A 26,409-nucleotide genomic window follows, 5' to 3' on the forward strand; every position below is an offset into this window, starting at 1 on the left:
CTTTCAAAACAAAACATCAATATAACTTTATATTTGTTATACTAAAAATAAAATATTTAAAATAGGCCTCTGACCAGTTTATCTGGAATGAGTCTGATGACATAAGGGATGATGCTGTCCCTCAGAATACCAAGTATTTCTACAGCTTTCACTTTCTCTGGTATATAGGACAGGAAGGCATCTACCACACCAGGCTTCAAGATTCTCTCCCACTCAGACTACAAAACAAAATCTAAATAATAATGTCCAGTATTTCTACAGCTCTCACTTTCTCTGGTATATAAGACAGGAAGGCATCCATAACACCAGGCTTCAGTATTCTCTCCCACTCAGACTTCAAAAACAACATCTAAATTATAATGTCCAGTATTTCTACAGCCAACTCTTTCTCTGGTATATAACACAAGGCCTCCACAATACCAGAGTTCTGGATTCTCTCTCACTCAGACTACAAAACATCAAAATAATAAAATTTCTCCAACTACAAAACAACATCAATACTCTCTTCCAGCCTAGGAAATTACATCAACATCATAATTAATGTGGTTCTCTTGCCAATTCAGGCTATAATAAATCATCAAAATAATAATGTTGCATTCTCTTCTTTTCATCCTTTTAAAATATTTCAAATCATACATAATTCAGCACTCTCTTCCCTTATCCTTTAGAACCATGTAAAATTTTTAAACCAGAAGTCTCTGTCAAGACTGTAGTCTACTGTCAGGATTCTAACAAATTTAAATCTACACTACCTGAGGATGCTCCTGTATCAATAAGACTAATCATGGCACTGCTGCTCTTGAGAAGATTTTTAAATAAATTTTCATATGTATTCCTCTGTAAAACTTTGATCACCCATTGTGGCCCCACCCTACCCCAGGAAGGGGGGGGGGTTGAACAAATTTGAATCTACTCAACCCAAGGATGCTTCCATATAAATATGACCAATCATAGCATTGCTGTTCTTAAGAAGAAGATTTTTAAAGATTTTTCCCTATATATTTCTATGTAAAACTTTGATCACCCATTGTGGCCCCACCCTACCCCAGGGGTCATGATATGAACAAATTTGAATCTACACTACCTGAGGATGCTTCAGTGATTGGGAAGGCCATGAAGGTCAAGGGGACTATGGTGCAACCATCAAAATTTTTAATGGGCCATTTTGAAAATGAATGGGTCTTCTATATATTCTGAAGGGCCATTTTAAGAAATAATAAAATGACAAACAAATATGAAGTATAGAAGAAAACATGTTTTTTATTAACCAGATCTTATTTTTCACCTTTGCAGTGCAGCACATTTAAAGAAACCCCCACACAATATGATTTACCCATATTTTTGGATCAATAACGTCAAAATTTGGATTGAACTGTGAGGCTTCACATAACAGGAAGCAGTTTTTGATGGATTTTAACCAATGAGATTTGTTGTGTTAAAATGACTGCATTTAAAATGAAAGTAAAACAAGTAAGAAAGTCGTAAGCAAAATATTTCCAACTAACATCGCTAAAAATTGAATGCACACCTTGGCCCGGCAAATGGTTGATTTCATGTGCCAATTTTCACTTCAATGTGACTATGGCCTGTGGTGCAAGCCCTTCCCAATCAATGATACTTCCACATAAGTTTCTTCTTTCCTAGCCAAGTGGTTATTGAGAAGATTTTTTAAAAAGATGCCATTAATTTTTCACTCATGCGTAATTACATGTAACTCCCCTTGAAAGAGTTTTTTGGCCCGTGGTCTTGAGAAGATTTTTAAAAAATGCAACTTCTTAATTTCATGTATCTTCCCTTGAATGAGGGTGTGGACCTTCATTTGAACAAACTTGAATTCCCTTCAACCAAGGATGCTTTGTTGCAAGTTTGGTTGATACTGGCCCAGGGGTTCTTGAGAAACAAGAGGCCCATGGGCAACAACACTCACCTGAGTAACTTTAGCCTTGCTGTTTTTCACCTGATTCCCCCCCTTGTAGTACTTATTGTGGCCTCACCCTATCCCCAAGGGTCATGATTTGAACAATTAGAATCTACACTATTCCAGAAAGCTTCCACTTAAGTTTCAGCTTTTCTGGCCCAGTGGTTCTTGAAAAGATATTTAAAAATTTTCCTACATATTTCAATGAGAAAATTGGATTCCCTTTTGTGGCCCCGACCTAACCCCAGGGGTCATTATTTGAACAATTTAAAATCTACACTACCCAAGAATGCTTCCACTTAAGTTTCAGCCTTTCTTGCCCAGTGGTTCTTGAGAAGAAGATTTTTGAATGACCCCACCCAGTTTGTGTCTTTTCTTGATTATCTCCCCTTTGAAGGAGGCTTGGCCCTTCATTTTAACAATTTAAACTTCCCTTCACCCAAGGATGCTTTGTACCAAGTTTGGTAAAAATTGGTCCAGAGGTTCTTGAGAAGAAGTTGAAAATGTGAAAAGTTTACAGACGGACGGGCGGATGGACAGACGGACGGACGACGACAACAGGTGATCAGAAAAGCTCACTTGAGCTTTCAGCTCAGGTGAGCTAAAAAAGTCGAAAATGTAAAAGTTTACAGATAGACGGACGCCAAATTAAATGTGATCAGTAAAGCTCACTTGAGTCTTCAGCTCAGATGAGCTAAAAAACAAGAAAGAGAATTATGTATCTTAGTGTAGTCTACTAGTCTATCAAGTTTTATTGAAATTGGATCAAAAATGTAGAAATAGCATTTTGAAAAAAAAAAAAGTTTATAGACGGCTACAGACATGAAGAGTCAACTGACACCTTACTATCACACCTCTTTCGGTTTCTGAGCAGTAGAGCTAAAACTTGAGCACTCTCTCCCAATCAACCCAGAGAAACATAAGTTCATAAACCTTTCTTACTCAGCAGTACAATTCTACAAGTCATACTTGAGAACAAACTCTACTGAACATTGTGTTCATGCATTGTCAGGAGCAAAAGACAGTGAATCTTTTCTTCTTAATACAGTTTTTGGCATCTGCAGATGTAGAATGGAGAATTCAAAATTGCTTGCTATATTTACATTTCTCCTATTGTTGGATTCAATATTCCCCATAGCATAGGCTGATAAATATACAATTATAATTCACCTGACGTTGGACCCAAATGGTGAGTCCCACACTAAGATTCCCCTAATTCACCTGATGTTGGACCCAGATGGTGAGTCCCACACTAAGATTCCCCTAATTCACCTGATGATGGATCCAGATGGTGAATCCCACATTAAGATTCCCCTAATTCCCCTGATGTTGGACCCAGATGGTGAGCCCCAAACTAAGATTCCCCTAATTCACCTGATGTTGGACCCAGATGGTGAGCCCCACACTAAGATTCCCCTAATTCACCTGATGTTGGACCCAGATGGTGAGTCCCACACTAAGATTCCCCTAATTCACCTGATGTTGGACCCAGATGGTGAGTCCCACACTAAGATTCCCCTAATTCACCTGATGTTGGATCCAGATGGTGAGTCCCACACTAAGATTCCTCTAATTCACCTGATGTTGGACCCAGATGGTGAGCCCCACACTAAGATTCCCCTAATTCACCTGATGTTGGACCCAGATGGTGAGCCCCACACTAAGATTCCCCTAATTCACCTGATGTTGGACCCAGATGGTGAGCCCCACACTAAGATTCCCCTAATTCACCTGATGTTGGACCCAGATGGTGAGTCCCACACTAAGATTCCCCTAATTCACCTGATGTTGGACCCAGATGGTGAGTCCCCACTAAGATTCCCCTTGACACCTGATGTTGGATCCAGATGGTGAGTCCCACACTAAGATTCCCCTAATTCACCTGATGTTGGATCCAGATGGTGAGTCCCACACTAAGATTTCCCTAATTCACCTGATGTTGGATCCAGATGGTGAATCCCACACTAAGATTCCCCTAATTCACCTGATGTTGGACCCAGATGGTGAATCCCACACTAAGATTCCCCTAATTCACCTGATGTTGGACCCAGATGGTGAATCCCACACTAAGATTCCCCTAATTCACCTGATGTTGGACCCAGATGGTGAGCCCCACACTAAGATTCCCCTAATTCACCTGATGTTGGACCCAGATGGTGAGTCCCACACCAACATTCCCCTAATTCACCTGATGTTGGACCCAGATGGTGAGTCCCACACCAACATTCCCCTAATTCACCTGAGGTTGGACCCAGATGGTGAGTCCCACACAAGATTCCCCTAATTCACCTGATGTTGGACCCAGATGGTGAGCCCCACACCAACATTCCCCTAATTCACCTGATGTTGGACCCAGATGGTGAGCCCCACACCAACATTCCCCTAATTCACCTGATGTTGGACCCAGATGGTGAGTCCCACACTAAGATTCCCCTAATTCACCTGATGTTGGACCCAGATGGTGAGTCCCACACTAAGATTCCCCTAATTCACCTGATGTTGGATCCAGATGGTGAGTCCCACACTAAGATTCCTCTAATTCACCTGATGTTGGACCCAGATGGTGAGCCCCACACTAAGATTCCCCTAATTCACCTGATGTTGGACCCAGATGGTGAGCCCCACACTAAGATTCCCCTAATTCACCTGATGTTGGACCCAGATGGTGAGCCCCACACTAAGATTCCCCTAATTCACCTGATGTTGGACCCAGATGGTGAGTCCCACACTAAGATTCCCCTAATTCACCTGATGTTGGACCCAGATGGTGAGTCCCCACTAAGATTCCCCTTGACACCTGATGTTGGATCCAGATGGTGAGTCCCACACTAAGATTCCCCTAATTCACCTGATGTTGGATCCAGATGGTGAGTCCCACACTAAGATTTCCCTAATTCACCTGATGTTGGATCCAGATGGTGAATCCCACACTAAGATTCCCCTAATTCACCTGATGTTGGACCCAGATGGTGAATCCCACACTAAGATTCCCCTAATTCACCTGATGTTGGACCCAGATGGTGAATCCCACACTAAGATTCCCCTAATTCACCTGATGTTGGACCCAGATGGTGAGCCCCACACTAAGATTCCCCTAATTCACCTGATGTTGGACCCAGATGGTGAGTCCCACACCAACATTCCCCTAATTCACCTGATGTTGGACCCAGATGGTGAGTCCCACACCAACATTCCCCTAATTCACCTGAGGTTGGACCCAGATGGTGAGTCCCACACAAGATTCCCCTAATTCACCTGATGTTGGACCCAGATGGTGAGCCCCACACCAACATTCCCCTAATTCACCTGATGTTGGACCCAGATGGTGAGCCCCACACCAACATTCCCCTAATTCACCTGATGTTGGACCCAGATGGTGAGTCCCACACTAAGATTCCCCATCCTCATGTTGTGTTGAGCCTCCTCTAGTAGATCAGCCTTTCTGAAATGGTCCCAGTTGTCAGCACTAAAAAAGAAATAAACACTCCATGTTATGTTTTTTTAAGTACAGTGTACAGTTAATTATTGAACATAAGGTTCATTTTATTTTCATTTAGTACCTGTACTGATTGGAGCTGTATGCCATACGATACGTGTTCAATCTTCGAGAGATTTCATTCAACTGAAGCAGAAAAAATGTCATAAATTTCAAAATTGTGTCTTTGTTAATGGTGCTTTTCAGCATGTATATATCTTATTTTTGAAACAGCTCTTCATAATTACCTTGGTGGTTAAACTGTGCTGTTTTTTCTTCCCTTTGGTATCTAATTTTTGCTCAGGAAATTCCATCAACTTTTGAAATAAAAGAAAAATCTGAACAACCATTCAAACATCTTTAAACACAATTTCACTTATTTTTTTTTTTTCTTAATTTGTAAGGGATAACTTCTACAACTGTAAAACTGTTGTTGGAAGTTTGTTTGTTTGTTTTTTTAAATAAATACAAGTTATTGAGCATCTTTTCATAATACTTTTTTTTGGGGGGGGGGGGGGGGGGGGGTGTTAAACATGCATTTGTTTGTTTGCTTGTACTGTATAACGGGTATTTTCTGCCGTTGTCCAATTTTTGCGGAATTTTGCGGATAGGACAAATCCGCAAAAATTATAATCGCAAAATATTTTTTTCAATATTCATTCATATTAATTAATAGGCACTACCTATTTCGCAATTATTAGTCCAAACTCCGATAGCTGCAAACAAGACATGGTAGCTTTTCTTTTTTAAACGTGTTTTATATTGAGACAATAATTGCTGCTTGTATACACAATGTGGCTCGATTGTCTCGTGAATTTCACCTAATGCATAAGACTGACAGGATTAGTTATGCCTCAATGCACATGACACCTGTCATTGTTAACCGTCAACTTTGGGGTACTTCATTATGCAACTGTTTGTTTTAGCTTAAAATATAAACACCAAATTAATTTTGATGGCAGTTAACTAGAAATGTATTTTAGAATATGGTTTGGATGTATTTATTATCATTATCTACACATATTTAAATACTAGTATTTTAATAGATCGCATAAAACTGTTAGAATAAAGATTTGTATTGCTGTTTGGGTGGACTTACATGTACACTGCATTAATTCATTTCAATTGGTACTCGAAATATTTTTACAAAAACTAACTAAAAGATAGTAGTTTAATTAAGCCTAATAGCTAAATACCAGTTTTCATGCACCTTTGAACAGTATGTCTTAATGAATTTATAAAACGTAAACATGACAGCGTTCTGATAATTCATACAGTTTAGTGCATGATCATACCCCGTAAATAATTTTTGCGGTATAGTGCAACCGCAGAAATTGAAAACGCAGAAATTAATTTGCAACCTTTTTGGGGTTAAATCGCAAAAATTTCCAATCGCAGAAAATACCCGTTATACGGTATTCAAGAAAATCACCATTTTTCTGCAATACTCCAACATTTGTTGTGTGAGGCCCAGTGTAGGGAGGGCAGAGTTCATACAGTTCTCTATCAGCTCTAAATCATCCTGTAATATTGAAACACATTATAATGAAATGTAAGAGCTGTAAAGACTAAAAACAATAAAACATAGTCAAGGCTACTCACTTGTCTTTTCCTTTTCTATACATTAATAAGCATTTCATAAACATACATGTATCTGCTTTTGGCATTACGCTGTTATATGTAGATCAAGAAAATGTAAGAAAAACAATGTGAATTCCAGTTATCTGTTTTAGTCCTTCATCTGTGTGTATTTCACACATTAATACAAAGAAACATAATTTAGCACCATATATTAACAAGATAAAAGCTGGGTACTGCACATAGTTTACTACTTCTTATACAGATGAGCATTAATGTGATGCAAAAAGAGAGAGGTGCCAGTCAACATACTACATGTACATACATGCACATGACTGTATATCCTGAAATGAACAAACAGTGTAGATGTCTCTTAGAATTCCCACCTTGACAAACTGTAGACATTCCCAGAGCTGCTCTATCAGGTCATTAGTGGTGTCTTCTGTATATTTCTTCATATTCCAGGGAGACAACTGCTCTAGCAGATAATTCACTTTTACCTTGTATACATGCTACAATAACAAAGAGTTTACATGCTACAATAAGAAAGGGAGATAATGATGCATAGAATTACAACTTGTAATAGTCTGATCATACTTCTATTAGGCAAGTGTGCACTTACATCAATTTCTAAATGATACATCTTTGCAAACAGCACTGCTTCTTCAAATTTCTTCTTGGACAGGATACGATACAGTCTGAAAAGAAATAATCAATGATACATCTTCAATGTACATGCAAATTTAATGTGCTACCAAAATTAGACAATAAAAATCTGCCATCATGGGAATTTAACAGAAATTCTCTGCAATATTTCTGAAAATTTTCACTCTTTCTGTAAATACCTGGATTCTGGATTGGTCTCGGTCAGACAACGGAATCTCACTGTGGACACTAAACTGGGATATCTAAACAGAGATTGAAATCAACATTGATGAAAAATTCTTTAACCCATATTTCAATCTATGAATCATATTTCATCAATCTATGAAAATGAAGAAATACATAATTTTTAATGAGTTATCACTTACTCTGCATCGGGACAACACTCCACTATAAATAAATATTCCTGAAAGAGAAAATACATTCAATATTCATTATGAAGCATACATGTATGTGCCAAGCATTTATTTAAAAGTTAATCTACCAAACAGTCTAATTACCAAGCAGTTTTTTCAAAGTTTATTTATCAAGCATTTGTAAACATTTTCATTCATTCTATCAGATCCACTTTGCCATATGGAAAAAAAACTCAAAGTATAAGAAACAACAAACATTAAGGAACTGATACATAATAAGCTTACCTGTGAAGGCAGACAGTCGGAGATGAAGCAGGGAGCATTCAGCTGTAAGTTATAGATACTCTCAAAGTTTGGCAGACTCTGGATCATCAGTGTACTGTGTCCTTCTACTGGTGTAGTGATCAGAGCTAGCCTCATGTCATGTAAGCTGGAAAGTTACAATAAATCATTCAAAACATTTCAAAGGTTTTGCAGGTACATTTCAACTCAAATTAAATACAAAAGGCTTACCTCCGATTCTGAACTTCTCGTTTGACTTTTACTATGCTTACCCTGATTCTGAACTTCTCTTGTTGGACTTTTACAATTCTTACCCCTGATTCTGAACTTCTCTTGTTGGATTTTTACTATGCTTACCCCTGATTCTGAACTTCTCTTGTTGGACTTTTACTATGCTTACCCCTGATTCTGAACTTCTCTTGTTGGATTTTTACTATGCTTACCCCTGATTCTGAACTTCTCTTGTTGGACTTTTACTGTACTTACCCCTGATTCTGAACTTCTCTTGTTGGATTTTTACCATGCTTACCCCTGATTCTGAACTTCTCTTGTTGGACTTTTACTATGCTTACCCCTGATTCTGAACTTCTCTTGTTTCTAATAACTGGAACTCCTGAACTTTGACCTCTGTCCACTGCTTCAGAAGAAACCAGGCCTGGGTGCTCCACAGACACAAATTACCCTAAAACAATAACAGGAATAAATTAACTTTTATCATTAAAACAATCTGTACATGTTTTATATAAGACAAAATCTTCACTGCTAGAAATCAGATATTAATGATACCTTGGTATCCAAAGAGAATAAGAAATTTCCATCATTGGTGACTTTTCCTTGTACAATTCCAGAGGCTGAAATTAGAACTGCTGGGTTTAGGTTTTCTGTTTCACAAATACATGTATATCCAATTCTTCATAAAATTATAATAGTATAGCAGCTTTTGTTTTTGTGCCAATATTTATTTGTAAAACATGTAAAAGGTAACATCACCATAAATATAATAGTATGTGGTCTTTTTGATATATCAATGACATTTTTTTGTCATCTGGGATTACACAATGTTCAACATCTACCTGAGATTATGTTCCTTCCATCTTTTACTTGAGATTAAGTTATCTCCAACATTTAAATGAGATTTAGAATCCACAACTTTTACTCGAGTTTAATTATTCTTCAATTTTTACGTGAGATAAAATAATTTTCAAACTTTTACCTGAGATTAAATTTTCTCCATCTTTTACCTGAGATTAAGTAATCTCCTACTTTTACCTGAGATTAAGTAATCTCCAACTTCCTCATCAAGAACTGCTTCCCTGCCTTCCCATTCCCAAACTCCCAGAATTCCATCTCCAATCCCCTACAATGAAACAAGTCATCTATTTTTATTATCAAACTTAGTACTCTTGATAATTTTGCCTCCAAAGAAGCACATGTAGATACACAAGATGCAATGATTTTCAACATCAGTAAACCCTGCATCAAATAACAAGTCATGATTTGTTAATTGTGGCATAATTACACACACTTTCAATGCAGGTACCTATAAATCAAATCAAGCAGAAAAATCTATAATAAACCTTCTGACAAAAAATACTTACTGGGAGTAGTCTTAATGCTTATATATTTACTATTAAAAATGTACACAAGGAAAAATATCTTTATATATTTTTGTTTAAATGATTTCAGAGACTGAACACTGTTGCTTTTGTAAAAAGCAAAATTTTAACACTGTTTACTCATTACCATAGTAATGAAGCTGTCATCTAAACACAGTAAGTCAGTTACTGAGGAATGGACCTGACTAATGTTGGTCGAGATCAGTTTCTCTTTCAGCACGGTACGAATCCCATCTGAAAAAGTCATAGATACATGTACATACTTGTATGATACTAAAGCTTATAAATACATGCCTTTAATGAACAACAAGCTTAAAGATATATACAATATTACAGATGCTTGTAGATATATACATGTAATACTGAGGCTGTAAACTACATTGTATTCATTAGCAACAAATGATTGGATTCAAAACATGAATACAAAAGAAATAATAATCAAACCCATAAATCTATGCAACATTCCAAAGATTTGATAATCAAACCAGACTTGCTTTATTTTATTAAAATTACATGTTATCTTCTACTTCTGCCCACTTAACCATAGATAGACATGTAAATATATTGATAAAGGACCTTACCCCCTCCAGCCAAAAATGTTTCCTTGTTAAAACTCTTCAAGATCTTCAGTTCTCCACTGACTGCCAGCACAAATAAATTGTACAAACCTGAAAAAGCAATAGGCAACTTAACATCAAGTACATACATGTAATGAAGTTTATGTCTTCAGTAGAATTTCACGACTTGCAGCTATATGTACATGTTGCCAAAGCATTTCAAACTGATATTTTATAAATACTTGCTTAGAAACTCCTTACAGCTGAAAATTATCAAAATTATTATTTTCAGACATGTTTGAGTGTCCTACTTTCCTGCACATTCACATAAAAAAATTTATCCTTCACATATCAATGAAATCAGAAATCTGTGCAGTATCAATAAAAGATATTGTAACGTTAATCAGGAAAAGTCACAACAGAAATGTAAGAAAGCAAAACCAACACACAAGTGCTGTCAGGTTGTGTTCAGTGATGTGTGCAATGTTAGCAAATCAAACACACCTGGTAAAATGTAAACATAAACAATAACAGAACTTGAGCCCATGTTTACGAACACAGGTGCTTCATTCAATATTAAGAAATTTAATCTAAATTCAAATCATTAAACTGAAGTAAAATACATGTATTTTCAAAAGTGAGAAATAAAAAAAGAAATGCAAGTATGTCTATGTCCATTTAAAAACAACACACTCTAATTCTAAAAACACTATAAATCTCACAAATTGTTCCTATGAATCAGAAACAATATCTTACAGTTACGGGGAGACACAGATTTGAAATTGTAAATCACAAGAGGACTGAACTTTTTCACATTATTTCACACAAATGTACGCTAAAGACAAATACCACATTACCTTCTTCTGCATCAAAACATTTGATCCGACTAAATGTTTTCCCCACTCTGTTAGGTGGTGTAACAATCTACAAGGACATGTAAGGATAAGACTTTTTAGTTTTAGAGAGGAAAAAATGTTTCCAGTATTCCAAATCTGCCTTTTTACTTTATCTAAATTATAGCAAAATGGTTTAATTACACACATTCCAAACCCGTTTTTCATACATTTTTTAAATCATAGCTTTGAATGTTTAAATTTTCTCTTTGAAACTTTTTTTTTGTTTTTTTATAGCATGTCTTAACTCTTTACAACTTACTGAACTGTGACGCAACATACACTTAATGTTCACGTCATAGAAATATGACGTTACCTTTTCCCCGCAAGCACTTTATAGCGAGGTACAATTTCTCTAAAGTTTAGCGTAATTAATTATGACGTAATATTTTAATAAGATTACAACTTTTCTTATTTTATGAGATTTAAGCAAGTATAAATTAGAAGGAAATTGGCATTAAATTGAAGATTAAATTTACTTTTGAAAGTGCGTGAAAATGCATGATAGCGGGGAAACGATATATGTGTGATTTTGCGTTAGAAATAGGAAATGGTATATGCGTTAAAATGCGTGACTGCGGGAAGAGGGTTAAATGATCTCTGACTGTTTAAATGACGCAAAAATAAATAATTCATACACATTTGCACATTGGTATCTCGAACACTGATATCTCGAATACTATGGATATATCAAAAAGATTTGGAAGTCCTAACTACTAATTCTTCAAGCATTCTACCCTTGACATCTTGAATCATCAGATAACTCAAGTTTTTTCTTGGTCCCAACGAGTTCCAGATAACGAGGTTTGACTGTTTATCATATTTATAATGAAATAAGACCTGGAGCCTTGTTAAGGTAAATCTACAAAACGACGCTTTTCATATAACAGTTCATATATGTACTTTAATACCTGATGTCAAGGATATTGGTTGGTCAAATTAACTTTATCTAATTTGTCATTAAACATGCAAGCAAGATGGGAAGAGTTTGTACATACATGAGAGAAGATCATTTTACAGGCCTCGGTGTCCAGAATATGAAGCCTCCCTGAAGAATCCCCCAGAATCATCAGCTCCCCATCTTCACTCAGAGCCATTTCTTCTATAACAGCATCTATGTGTACATCACATTAGACTTGTAATTAAAGTTAAATCTTGTAATATTAATATAATAATAAAAAAGAAAAACAGCACTTTATAAGAAAATTTCAAGTGTGGAAAAGGGATCTTTAAAAAAAAATTGTGAATATTTATTGGGAGATCTATTGTGATACATAAATCTCTGACAGATTGAAAAAAATTTTTAAATTCTTAGAAAATTTGATTTTGTTTGTGCCTATGATTTTGAACTGTTAACGAACTTTCCACTTTGGATCCTTTCCTTTACATAACATGGATACTTTCCTAATCAACATTTGGTCATAACATTTTGACAAGATCTTGTCATTCTTTTTTAATATTTCTGAGCAAAGAATAATATAAATGAGAGAACTAATGGGCAGTGCAGTGAGGAAGTTATTTGTTTTTGCTATCTGAAACCCTGAATTACCTTGACTGCATATTGAAGATTAAGTATAGTAGCAGTATCACAAACAATTTATACTGACAGGCAATCTTAACTCACCCAATCTAATTAAAATTAGACCTTTCATCTCGCTCTTCGTAAATTGATTTGTCGCTCGTGAAACAACCTTCTCAACTTTTGCAAAACACTTGGTGCATACACCGTCTGCATTTTCTGGAATGTCAGTCACTTCACGAATCGCTTCTCGCTTTTCGTCGTTTAATCGAAGTTTAAGCTTAGATAACTTCTTAAATGTAACAGTTCCATCCTTGTCAACCTCTTTAACAGTAAAAGAAAACCCGCATAGGCAGCATATATTAGACGAACTATACACTTTCCGCGGCGTCATGGACGTCGCCATCTTGGTTTGCTATTCGGAATACCCTGGACTGATTTAGTAATATTTCACTGTTCTGATGCAGCTGTAATGACACCGAAAATTTCAGAGGCGATGAGCTGATTGGTTGGCGCAAAGGTCAACAGAACGTGACCTGAACGGGGTTTCGTTAGATCCTTTCACGAGCGACAAATCAATTTACGAAGAGCGAGATGAAAGGTCTAATTTTAATTAGATTGTAACTCACCATAAGCCAGAGTGGTGGTGTGTTGACAGTCAGTGAACACAGAGACATGTCTATCTACAGACAGGCAAGCTAATTCTCCTCTCACTGAACTCACAATATGGGGAACTTCTGTTTCCTACAAATATACAAAATATTATACCTGAAAGTGAATCCAACAAATGATGTAAATTACTGGATTCTTGTTGGCAAGAGTGTAAAATATCTTTAGTTCTGAGATTTATTATATACCCGACTGTTTGTCACTCAGTTTTACTGTTGAATTTACGCAATCACGTGACGGTGTGATCCGACGTTCCGGATCACCACACTGTGGTTTTCTGAATCCATATCACCCCTCTCTGAAACTGATGACATAGTACACAGATAAATGACGTTTTTATTCTCGCGCATCAAAAAGTTCCTTGACAAAATGGTTTGTTTAATGGATAAAAGTTATGTAATTGATCCAAAAAACTTTTCCTTTTATTATACTTTGCTAGTTGTAAAGGGGTATATAATAAATTTATCATTATAACAGTAACTTGATCCGAAGAGCCGTATCACGTCTCGTTGACAGGCGCAGATCATCAGATCAAACTCGACGCTTCGCGTCTTGTTTGATCTGATGATCCGTGACTGTCAACTCGACATGATACGGCTCTTCGGATCAAGTTACTGTTATAATAATATATATAGACCATTCAAATTTAAGTGCAACATAAGTAATATCAATACAGAATATGACATTCTACCATCAGAAATTATAACTCATTAACTCTCTGGTGAGTCTTACAAACAAACTCAATGGAAACTTTTCTTTACATATATTCACTTGCCTTGTGACATGGGATATAAGCAAAGTATTGATCATCTAAGATTTGTAAAAGATCTCTTAAAATTTAAGTAGAATTGACAGACCTGCTCTCTACTTTCAGGGGCTATGCACATACTTTTTGACCACAACTACCAATAAAAACATGCATTTCTATTTTTAGAGTGGTCAAAAAGTAAGGAGACAAAATAAATTTTGTCGAGCTCCTCTGTTCTACACTAAAAGTTAAACTAGACATCACTTCTGCATGTCAAACCTTTTTTTGTGATGATATTGTAGCCAGGGTATCAATCTGGTACAGTGCTGACCCTGACTCCTCCCGCGGCCCAAAGTTGACCGTTTCTTCTCCCCCAAAATCTGAACTGACAATATCCCATGGCATTTTTTCTGAAGAGTTACAGGTGGTAAAATAAATGATGACATGAATAAAGACTTATGTACTAACATTTACGGGAAAATAAAACATAAGAAATTAACATGAATTTATGGTATCCAAATCCTGATTTGAGTTTCTGTAGGTAATCCTTTCTTCAAAGTCTATGTCAATACACAAATAAATTTAATCAAGTTATAAACATATATCATGAAAAATTATAGATTGTGAACTACTATTAGTATCAAAAATGACAAATGGATTAAGGAGAAAAAATGGGTCTCAAAGTCAGACAACATGCAACATGATGAATAGAATTCAAAACACACAGTATCAACATTTAGCAGACGACTTTATCAATGTAACATAATCTTGATATAGATATATTGGGGCAAAAAATGCTAAATTGTGTATTTTGCAATTATTTTACCATGCTGTACCATATTTTACCTCAAAATAAGGCTTGTCCACAATGTCAAAATACTATGAAAAATACTGCAGACAAAATTCGCGCGCTTTCCAAATTCTTGTTATTTGAATGATTGATCTATTCGTATATTTATATAAAGGTAAAAAAAACAACTTTTTTTATATATTTTTAAATAACACATCGAAGAATATAACTAAAATATGAAAATAAAAAACAGCATTTATCAAGGAAGTAGAAAACCCGACTAAATTGTGAGATAAATATAACTCGAATTACATCATGTTCAAGCTATCTTTTTTTTTTTCAAAATGTCTGCGCCCTTGTGTTTTGGCCATCAGCGTGAAAAATGATGAAAATATCAAAAAGAGCTTACATATAAAAACGATGTCAAAATTAATTCAAATGCCATCAAAGACATGGCTGAAATACAAGCGGTGGGACGTGATCAAACGATTTCAATCAGCTGCGTCAACCGTGAATCTTGGAAACAGGTAATAATTCTTAGAGAAAATTCTGGCTGATGATAACGAATGGTATATAAGGCAATAGGCTAAAGCAATTAACGTTAATTTTTGCTGAATTTGTTTTTATAAATTGTGATATTTACATAAATGAATGAGAAGTCAACTTACACAGAATAACTCATTATCATGCTCATTGGAGATCTTGCACAGTAGAGAGTGCAACAGTAATGTATTGAAGTAAAATATAGTGGATTTTACTTTTATGATGTCGCCTACCTTAGTATAAGGTGATGACGGGACTCAACTGACTTGGGAAGCGTGCCGGCACTGGTGGGTTGCTATGAGGTCAGGGTGAAAGGTCATAGGGAATGTATTTACATATGCAATTTCACTACAGTATTAAATTTAATCAACGTAGTTAAATTTCTAAACTTTGAATAAAATCCATTTTTAAATAATACTTAGTCCATCAAAAGGCTGAAGGTCAGAAATCTAGGCAGTGATGTGAGTGACATTATTTCTTGAACAATTGAACATGAATGACAATACAGCAAACAATTTCTTTCTTTTCTATTGTTCAGAACACTTACCATAGAAACAGGGAAACTGGCCAAATTTGCAGATGGTGCAGCAGTTATAAAGGTATTCTATAAATTCTCATTAAATGAGAGTTTTAATTGTTGATCAGACTTTCTGCATTACAGACAGTTTAATTCTTATTTTGTTTCAGCAGTGTTCTTGTAACAGCAGTGACAAAAACTCTATCCCAGCCATCTTCATTTCTTCCTCTCACTGTGAGTGACTCTCTGTCAGTTATGTCACTATTATAACATATATAAGATTGTTTTTTTTCGATATCGTTACATACTAATGTTTTAAGTTAAGCTAAAATATTAAAAACAAAACTGAATGCATATAAATCTCTGAAAATTTTCACTCGGTTTTGGCATTCAAGGGGGATGAGAGTTTGCCATTTTGCTATTTTTTAAAGCTTCCACTTTTTTTCTCTATGTATGAAATATAAGGTGAGGATTAATTCTGCTTACATGTCATGTACATGTATAATGTTTACAGCATGTACCGGTACATTGAAAGCTGTTATATATAATGTAGATATATCAGATGCATTTTGGGTTTCTCGGTAGCTGTTATAGCATATATACTTACAAGCAAATGTTAGCTACAATAGATTTTTATACTGAATGTGCATAAATTAAAAAAAATGCTTTGTTAATTTTGCTATTATGCATTTGTCATGTTCATCCAATCAACTGCAACCAGATACAGAAAAGTAGTTTTCATGACTGGAATTTTGTCTAGAAAAATAGTTTCAGATAGAGACATCATCAGGGTCTTAACTTACTGTATGATGCTTGTACATTACAGGTTGATTACAGACTGAAAACAGCAGCAGCTGAGAGGATTCCTATGAACTATTTCGAGAACGGGGTCCATCATATAAAGAAAATAAAGAGCACAACGTTAAGAGATCAACAAAAAAGTAAATAAACATAATTGTGATATATATACATGTATATGTATTTTGTATGCTAAGATTGCAAGTGTCTGTTATAAAAGTTATTGGTAGATGAATATGACACTGAAATACATTCTTATTTTCTGAACATAACGGACTGTCTCCACATAAATGAAAAATACAAATACTTTGCAACCTGTCGAGGATGATTTGAAATAAGTATACGTAGTAAATCCACATCTGACCATGCCATTTGATTAAGAAGAGTGTTTTCAAAAAGTTTTGTATATTTCATTTTATTGTATACAGCATCAGCTGCCATAGCCGTGTCTTCTGTACAGTATCAGTGGAATGGTCCTGTAGGTCTGTTGTTGTCCTTTTTATGTATTTATCATCAAATTCTTATTCATGCTGGAAAAATTATAGATTTACATAGTGTACATGTATATTTGTATAGGTATATGTACTTATAGATTGCCGATGCATTTGTCTTTTTTGAGGTCAGATTTTAAAAATTTATCCAGTATTTACCAATCATACAGTATTTTAAACAGTGCTTTTCTTGATTTTTTCTCTTAATATCATTTTTAAGGTCAAGGCTATATTGGATTTTGTTTTTTAAAGTCTTAACTGATATAATTGATTTTTTTTCAACTTGTGACAATACGTTGTATTTCCACTATGGAAAAGTTATACTTCTTAGTGCGCTCTTTTGTCAGAAAGTCAGAAAATGTACAAATCTCGCGGGATTACTGGGACAAACATAACATAAACATGTAAACAATATGTTGAATGTCTATGAACAATTCCTAAGAAAATGCAAATGAAATATTTTATTGTTGTGCACTTTATATACATCAAGAGTAGGAATGACAACGATATCAATTTTTATTATACTTTCATGTTAAATACTAAAATCTGATTGGTTTAGACGCATTTAACAATCCGTAATATTACCCTCAACGTTAGCAACACAGTTGACAACGGGTAACATTACGAAAATGTCACATGCGTTCAAATCATGCGCGTACGGTTCACCGTAGAATTCTCAAAACGTCAGTTGTGCGTTTGAAAGAAGGCAAATAAACAACGTCAATAAGAGCTTGCGTCCAATGTAGTATACTTGAAAACAACAAACGACAGACGAAACATCCTTGTGAGTGCAAACTTTAGATGATAAAGGACTTTTTGAGTAGCTAACAAACAATAAAGAGGTTGGTAAATCTTTTCCAAAACTATCTTATTGAGAAAAATAGAAGAGGTGAGTTTGAAAGCTTTCTAAGCGTGAACTTAACGACGATCTCCGAACTTTTTTTATGACATCCGAAATCAATAAGACATTCAGTATATTAAAATAAATATGACGCGTCGGTTGACAATGGTTTTCCTTGGGGTGTCAATTTCAACTGTTACCTTCAAAAACGTGCACTATTTATATAATATCTATTGTTGATCGTAGGTATCTATTTATCGTATGGTACATCTAAATACAATACACATGCCTCGGAAATGTCGTATTTTTAATTAATGGATGATAAATTTAGGGTTCTCGTTCTCTTACATATGTCTTTTAGTTCTTCTACTCTTAATTGGAATGACAAATACATTTAACATTTAAAATTGGATTGAGATTGGCATGTTTTGTGTTATCCGCAACGCCATGCTGTCCCAGTCAGACGACCAAACGTGCCTCTAATTTTGAAGAGTTCACTAATGGAAATAAAACATATTAAAATGGACATACAGGTAAACATGTACATAATATTGTGGAAGTGTGTCTTGTTTTCACTTACATGTATGTTGTCCCTATTACTCTTCTATATCTCTAAGGACAAGGTCATTAAGATTCTTATATTGCAATCTTTTTTGAGTGCTTGCTTTTATTTATATCTTTTTTCATGCAGGGGCTGTCAGGGTTGGATATGTAGATGATAAATTTGTAATAAATCCACTTCGACGTGAGCTGGAGCAGAGTAAAATCAACCTAGTGGTCACATCCAGTAAAGAAGGAATAGGTAAACATCCTATAATGACATTCAACGACAAAAACCTTAGCTGGAGACCTCATATCTAATCCCAGTAAACAGGGAATAGGTAATCATCCTATAACGCCATTCAACAACAAAAACCTTAGCTAGAGACCTCATATCTAATCCCAGTAAACAGGGAATAGGTAAATACTCGTACAGTGACATTCAGCTACAAAAACCTTAGCTAGAGACCTCATATCTAATCCCAGTAAACAAGGAATAGGTAAACATCCTATAACGACATTCAACAACAAAAACCTTAGCTAGAGACCTCATATCTAATCTCAGTAAACAGGGAATAGGTAATCATCCTATAACGCCATTCAACAACAAAAACCTTAGCTAGAGACCTCATATCTAATCCCAGTAAACAGGGAATAGGTAAACACTCTTACACTGACATCCTTAGCTAGGGACCTCATCTCTAATCCAGTTAACAAAGAATAGGTAAACACTCTTACAATGACATTTAGCTAGTAAAACAATAGCAAGGGACCTCATCTCTAATCCAGTAAACAAAGAATAGATAAACACTCTTACAATGACATTTAGCAAGAAGATATTAGCTAGGGACCTCATCTCTAATCCAGTAAACAATGAATAGGTAAACAGTAAACACTCTCACAATGACAAGAAACAACACAAATCTAAACTTGGGAGCTCATGTTTACCTTAATTAAATGAGGAATATGTAAACCCTCTGACAATGGCATTAAGGTATAAAAACATGATTAGGTTAACACTCTTATAATGACAGTAAACAATGCAGACATTATCTAGAGGTAGGGCCTTCAAGGTAACATCTAGTAAACAAGGATTGTTTGTTTGTTTGTTTAACATCCCTTTTGAGAAAGGGATAACCTTTGAGAATTTTTCACTCATATTGCAGCACCACTACTTGCCAGTGAACTGTATATCATTCTTAAACATTTAAAAGTGTTTTTGGTGTGTTTTGATTAACATGATATAAATTTTGATAGTTATGCTGGAGGGAGGAGCCAACTCAGTGGATTACAATTTGTTTAAGGAAGCCATTAAAGTTGGTTACGAAGAGTCTTTTAATATCATCGAAAGTATAGAGGATCTGAGAAATTTAATCATTAATTACATGTCTGTAGATGGTAAACTCCCAAAAGGGAGACTACTCTGAAATTCTGAAAATAATGACGTTATTAGATATTGATCCAAAGGAAGTATGCCCATTTATACTGTTTTTTATTTGGTCAAATATGATTTTAAAAAAAAAACCCACATTTGTTAAAAAGTACTATTACCCCACTCGTGCTTAAATCATGCCCTCCAGGTAACATTACCTTTCAACAGTTGAAAATGCATGACAGCAGGTAATGGTATAAAAATTGTTAACTGCACAAAATGTTTGTGCATATGGTTCACATTGATGTTTTCATTTAAATGCATTTTAAATACATTCAGTATAACAAAAAATATATTGCATGTTTTTTTAGGGTAACGTGAAGTTGTTATCCCATGAAAACCTCAGTCAACAATGGTTTCTGCAGGATAACAATTTAGGTTACCCTAAAAACATGGAATATTTTTAGAGTTACACACATATTCAATTAAGCAATGAAAAAAACCTTATTGGTCTGGAATATCTGATAAGTTAAAAAGTCATAAAAAATGTTATTCAGAACTAAAAGTATATAGAAAACATTTGTATTAGATTAATTTTACATTTGTACACATTTATTTTTTTTTTCAGTTTTCAAGAGATTCAGCTGTGAAGCTTATTGTCAGTGGTGTGATGAATGAATTAAAAGGTGGGTCAGATTGTGTCCAGAATTGTCAGATAGTCTTACAGAAAATATTATTTCAGCTTAATAGAGAGTAGTGAAAGGACAAATGTACTTAAGCAATGCTTAATGGGTCCCTTTTCAGTGCCGTTTGTTTTGGAATATATTACCAAATGTTTTTTTTTTGTAATACCGTATAACGGGTATTTTCTGCGGTTGGAAATTTTTGCGATTTAACCCCTAAAAGATAGCAAATTAATTTCTGCGTTTTCAATTTCTGCGGTTGCATTATACCGCAAAAAAAATATACTTGGTATGATCACCAAACTCTAAGAATTATCAGATAGCTGCCATGTTTACGTTTTATAAATTCATTGAGACATATTGATCAAAGGTGCATGAGAACTGGTATTAAGCTACTTAGCTTAATTAAACTACTATCTTTTAGTTAGTCTTTGTACAATTATGTCGAGTCCCAATTAAAATGAATTATTACAGTATCAGTCCACCCAAACAACAATAAAAATCTTTATTCTACATTGTAACAAACGTTTTTTTTTGCGATGTATTAAAATATTTAAATATATAGATAATGAATCCAAGCCATATCTACAAATACACTTATAGTTAATTGCCATCAAAATTAACCTGGTGTTTATATTTTAAGCTCAAACAAACAGTTGCATAATCAAGTAACCTAAAGTTGACCGTATACAATCACAGGTGCCATGTGTAATGAGGCGTAACTTATCCTGTCAGTCGTCTGCAATGAGTGAAATTCACGAGACAATCAAGCCACATTGTGTATACAAGCAGTAATTATGGTCTCAAGATAAAACACAAGATTGAAAAAAGTGTTAAAGAAAAAAAGAAAAGCTAATATGTGTTGTTTGCAGCTATATCGGAGTTTGGACGAATAATTGCGAAATCTCTTTTAGTCATTTACATGTAGGCCTACATGCATATCCGTATAAAATAAAGAAATAGGTACAAGAAAAGATCTTTTGTATAAAATTATTAAATTGATATTATTTACAGGAACGTTTTGATTCAATATGTTTTGGACAAATCCTGAGTGACATCTAAAATCTTCGACTTTCGATGACACCCGAATATTCTCGCTAACGAGGACGTGTCCACTCATGAGTTTGCGGACGCATCGTTTTTAAGAACCTTGCGTCCCAAATAATTTTGCTGCGTCCAGTACGCAGCTTCTTGCGTTAATGAGAATCCTGTGACATACGCACAACTTATCATACTTGCATGTATAAAATATATATCTGAAGAAATATTGAAAAATATTTTGCGATTGTAATTTTTGCGGATTTGTCCTATCCGCAAAATTCCGCAAAAATTGGACAACCGCATAAAATACCCGCTATACGGTAGTTAAACACAAGTGGATATTTCTAATTAAAATCACGTTAAAACATCACCTAAATCAGCGTGGATTTGAAACAAATGAAGATTTTTAAATGCCTATAGATACCCCAAATCCGGAAAAGTTGTACCGAACCTATTTTGAGTTTCATTCATTTAAATCAAGAGGAGGAGACATTTAAATTGGACACTTGAACAATCTGATGGTGGATCATTGACGGGCGTGTTTTCCGAATGATAATCTTGCGCTATTTTACCTGAGAAAAAATCAAATGAAGTTTTATAGATGCCTCGTGCCATAGTGATTAAACTAAGAAATTTGCACGCTTGCATTTGAAATAATACAATAAACATTTTGTTTCAAAACATTAATTCTTTAAATTTTTAAAATGAAAAAAAGTGTACTTAGGTGGCTTTCATTACCGGTACCATTGTCTTGCAAGAATGTTCAAAATGTTTGATGCTTTCATGGGTGATGACATTTTAACGACACTAAACTCTCCTAACCCACCCGTGTTCTTAAAACCTAATACATACAAATTTCTCTATGTGGCACGACTTCGATATAATGATACAAAACGTGGCTATCTTTTACAGTGAGCATTTGAGGAATGTTTACCTGAGTACTCACGTGACTACCGGTATTTTAAATAATTTATTCCACGGGTGGGTTCAACAAAGGTCAAACAGGTAAATAGCTCTCGCTTGCTATAGGAAAAACATTGGACTTTTCTACATTTTTAGTATTTAAAGTACAAGATTAATCTTGTACAAATTTCCTACTTTCACACAAGTTTTATAAGATAATGTATAATGCGTTTTTTGTCATTCGCACAAGTTTGTACAACGTTAAGCTGACAGTAAACAAAAGCTTTGAAATGAATGACGGTCCTCGATTTACTATAGAAAATCACAAATGTCCGCTGACCCCTACCACATTGTACGGCTTTGCTCTTTGTATATTCATGAATTCCACTGATAAAATTTGTTGAATCTTATGGTTTAAATACCAATTAATGATCTAAGATGAAAAATTATGCTTAATTTGATTCTTCATTTTTTCACATTTTACCGGGGCCTGTAAGTGCACTCGTTCTTTCAAAATGTCAGTGTTCCACAGAGCAGGGGATTTATATTTGTTCAAATGAAGAGCCACACTCTCTAAGCAAATATGCCTGTCATTGCAAAATATTTACAAATATGCTTTAATTAATTGAACAGTCAGGTAATCACTGACCCTCAGGACCTGACATGCATTGTTACTTGATTCTTTTTACACATAGGGTCATCATGACCATTCCTTGGTGCCAGCTTTACAATAGACAACAGCTGTATGATTTTCATTACATTTATTAAAGACTTGAACAAAAGCATATACAATCTTGCATTATTCATAACTGTGATGGACATAAGGGAATTGGCATTAAATGGCTGCATTGCATAAGATGTGCAATCAAGAATTAGGGTCCAGAAGGGATAGCTGTCATATCGACTAATAAGTACTGGGCAAAACCAGTGGCCCTGTGTTGGTCAGAGATGCCTGAGATCCCAAATTTAGGTACTAGACATTTGGGACCGAGAGAGCTGCAAGCACATCTGTATACCCTGCTTCCGGTGATTGCTACTGGACAGCAGTACTTTTACACCCAAGTACTTCAGTACTAAGCCTCCCCTCCTGTTACAAGAGGTAGAGGGGGCCCTAGGCCTGCAGACTTGGCTACGACCCCAATCGAAAACTTCTTACCCGACTTTTACTTGACTTTTATTACACATTGCCATAGGTTGGATACTTTGTAGATAACCTGTCTACCCAACAATGTGCCCACCAACTTGTCTGATGGCTGGGCAGGGAAACAATGAGCCAGATGTGTTCACAACCCTCCCACTCATCCCTCCGGACCCTCCCCCCTTAAATACAATGCAACAAGGGTTTTGAAAAAGTCTTGAAGTATTGTGGCTATTAAAATAGACTATAAGATAGACATGTTAACCACTGTCCTTATAAGTTAGTTTAATCACAAGTTCTGGACTGGTTTTTGTGCACAATATTGGATTGGCTGTCCTTTCTCCGCATCAATCCCTATGAGCTGGATTTCCTGCTGGTACATGTTTGTTGTCGAATATCTGAAAAAAGCAAAAGATCTGACAGCAGATTACTGCAATTTGGTGGTATTTTCATTAGCCGATGATTGCACTGGCTAATTACGGATAACTCTTTAATGTTGATGATAGGTTTGGAATAATTTGATAGAATTTTCTTAAAGTTTTTGGGGATATGCCTGTCATTGCAAAATATTTACAAATATGCTTTAATTAATTATTTTTTCTGTAAGTTTTAGAGATAAAACCATTTAATTTTTCTCTGTTGTAGATCTTTATCCATCCATGACAGAAGATGATTTAAACCAGTACATACAGAGGTGTATTAAACAAATCTTCAGGAAGAGTATCTTTACTACAGGGAAAAGGTATTTTGTTTAAACAGTTTTTCAATCCATTTGAACTTCTGTATATTGAAAATCAAAATCTTAACTATTCTACATATAAAAAGAAATTGTACATACCGGTACCTGAATCACTTTTAAAAAATGTTAATATATGGGGGCCAAAATTGACTCTAATCATAAATAGTCCTTTGTTCAAATGAAGAGCAACACCCTCTTCTAAGGGGAGATAATTAAGAAATAGTGAAAATTGGGTTATGTCATTTGAATATATACTTCTCACGAAGCAATGGGCCAGAAAATATGAAACTTGTGTGAAATTTTTCTAAAATAGTGAAAATTCAATTTTTTAAACCACAGCCCCCAGGGGAAGGATAGGGCCACTTTGGGTGATCAAAGTTTTCTATAGGAAAATGTGGAAGCATCCTCAGGTAGTGTAGATTCAGCTTTGTTTAAATCATAACCCCTGGGGTTGGGTGGTGCGTAAATGGAAAATCAAAGTTTTATATATAGGAATATAATGGAAAAGAATCTATAAATCTATATAAATATCTTCTACTCAAGAAAAGTAAAGTGTTTAGTCGTATTTATATGGAAGCATCCTCAGGTAGTGCAGATAAAAGTTTCTTCAAATCATGACCCCATAGGGTAGGGTGGGGCCACAATATGTAATCTAAGTTTTACATTTGAATATACAGTCAAATCTCATTATTTTGAACTTGATGGGACCATGGAAAAACTTTGAGATATCTAAGGATTTGAGATATCAAGGGTAAAATATTTAAAGAATAAGTGGTTTGGACTTCCAAATCACTTCGACATATCCAAGGTATTCGAGATATCGGTGTTCGAGATATCGAAGTTCCACTGTATAGGAAAAAAATCTGCTGATGAAGAACAGAAGGGCTATAGTAACTCAGATGAGCATTGTGGTCCATTGGTCTCTTGTTCTTTAGGAACCATAATTCAACCACAATATATTGAATTCCTAGATACTGTATGTGTACTTAAAAAAGCGGGCTTCATATTTTAGCGGCTTTGGTGCAGACAATGATGCGCTAATTTATGAATACCGCTAATAAATCTTTTATATATACAATACACGGCACAGACATGTGTGGCACTGATTCATGATTATGCCAACAACTCTATACCCAGTGATTGCATTAAATTTTGAATATGCCAATTTATGTACACGTACAGTATATTGAAGTTTTTTTCTCTGCCCAGTGAAGTTTGAGATAATAAGGTTTGACTGTGCAATGTTTACTATTAATTGTAATTATGCATATGTATGACAAATGTGTTATTAATTTTTGTAGCAAATTCACAATATATATTTTCTTTCAAGTATATGTAGACATGCAAATCAAAAATTGTGTGTCAAACATTACACATGTACTCTGAAACTTTTCTCATCTGTTCTTTAGGTTCTGTGTACCATGGCTTATGATTCTTTAGACATGTCATTAAAGTTTGACCCTGTTGCCCAGCTTATCAGGTAATGTTGTTATGTCAAGATTCATTGACCCTCTGATAAGAGAGATAACTCACTGGGATTAATCACTATTTTATACAATTACAAAATCTGTTTTGTCTTTTAAAATTGCTTCCAAGAAATTTTTAAAAAATTTAAATGAAGTTTGTGCCTATGTATTCAAAGATATTTTGTAAATTTACAAGTGCAAAACATATTTAGGCAGACATTCATAACCCTGCTTCATTCCACCTTTTTGATAAAAAGAGGGGTTATAATAATA

The 26,409-nt window shown here is 35.0% G+C and overlaps 2 protein-coding genes across 2 annotated transcripts in view; one reads left to right on the forward strand and one right to left on the reverse strand.

The window, feature by feature from the left end:
* The window catches only part of LOC133175019 (kinetochore-associated protein 1-like), an 80,140-nt gene extending 65,457 nt beyond the window's left edge, over positions 1-14,683 (reverse strand). The window contains exons 1-19 of the mRNA XM_061310115.1: positions 14,554-14,683; positions 13,487-13,601; positions 12,337-12,452; positions 11,303-11,369; positions 10,470-10,556; positions 10,016-10,122; positions 9,542-9,629; positions 9,059-9,123; positions 8,845-8,954; positions 8,276-8,420; positions 8,003-8,040; positions 7,817-7,879; positions 7,594-7,669; positions 7,358-7,483; positions 6,826-6,915; positions 5,642-5,710; positions 5,479-5,540; positions 5,276-5,384; positions 75-218 (exon numbers count right to left, since the gene is read on the reverse strand). Coding sequence (XP_061166099.1) covers positions 75-218; positions 5,276-5,384; positions 5,479-5,540; positions 5,642-5,710; positions 6,826-6,915; positions 7,358-7,483; positions 7,594-7,669; positions 7,817-7,879; positions 8,003-8,040; positions 8,276-8,420; positions 8,845-8,954; positions 9,059-9,123; positions 9,542-9,629; positions 10,016-10,122; positions 10,470-10,556; positions 11,303-11,369; positions 12,337-12,452; positions 13,487-13,601; positions 14,554-14,679 — 1,803 coding nt within the window. The 5' untranslated portion in view covers positions 14,680-14,683. The remainder of the gene's footprint in view (positions 1-74; positions 219-5,275; positions 5,385-5,478; positions 5,541-5,641; positions 5,711-6,825; positions 6,916-7,357; positions 7,484-7,593; positions 7,670-7,816; positions 7,880-8,002; positions 8,041-8,275; positions 8,421-8,844; positions 8,955-9,058; positions 9,124-9,541; positions 9,630-10,015; positions 10,123-10,469; positions 10,557-11,302; positions 11,370-12,336; positions 12,453-13,486; positions 13,602-14,553) is intronic.
* Positions 1-26,409, forward strand: part of LOC133174849 (tripartite motif-containing protein 2-like) — a 231,287-nt gene that overhangs the window by 9,023 nt on the left and 195,855 nt on the right. The window lies entirely within an intron of this gene.

The sequence above is a fragment of the Saccostrea echinata genome, unplaced genomic scaffold (genome assembly GCF_033153115.1).
Source record: "Saccostrea echinata isolate AGI-Se365-2 ecotype Australia unplaced genomic scaffold, CSIRO_AGI_Sech_v1 ptg000002l, whole genome shotgun sequence".
Lineage (NCBI taxonomy): Eukaryota > Metazoa > Mollusca > Bivalvia > Ostreida > Ostreidae > Saccostrea > Saccostrea echinata.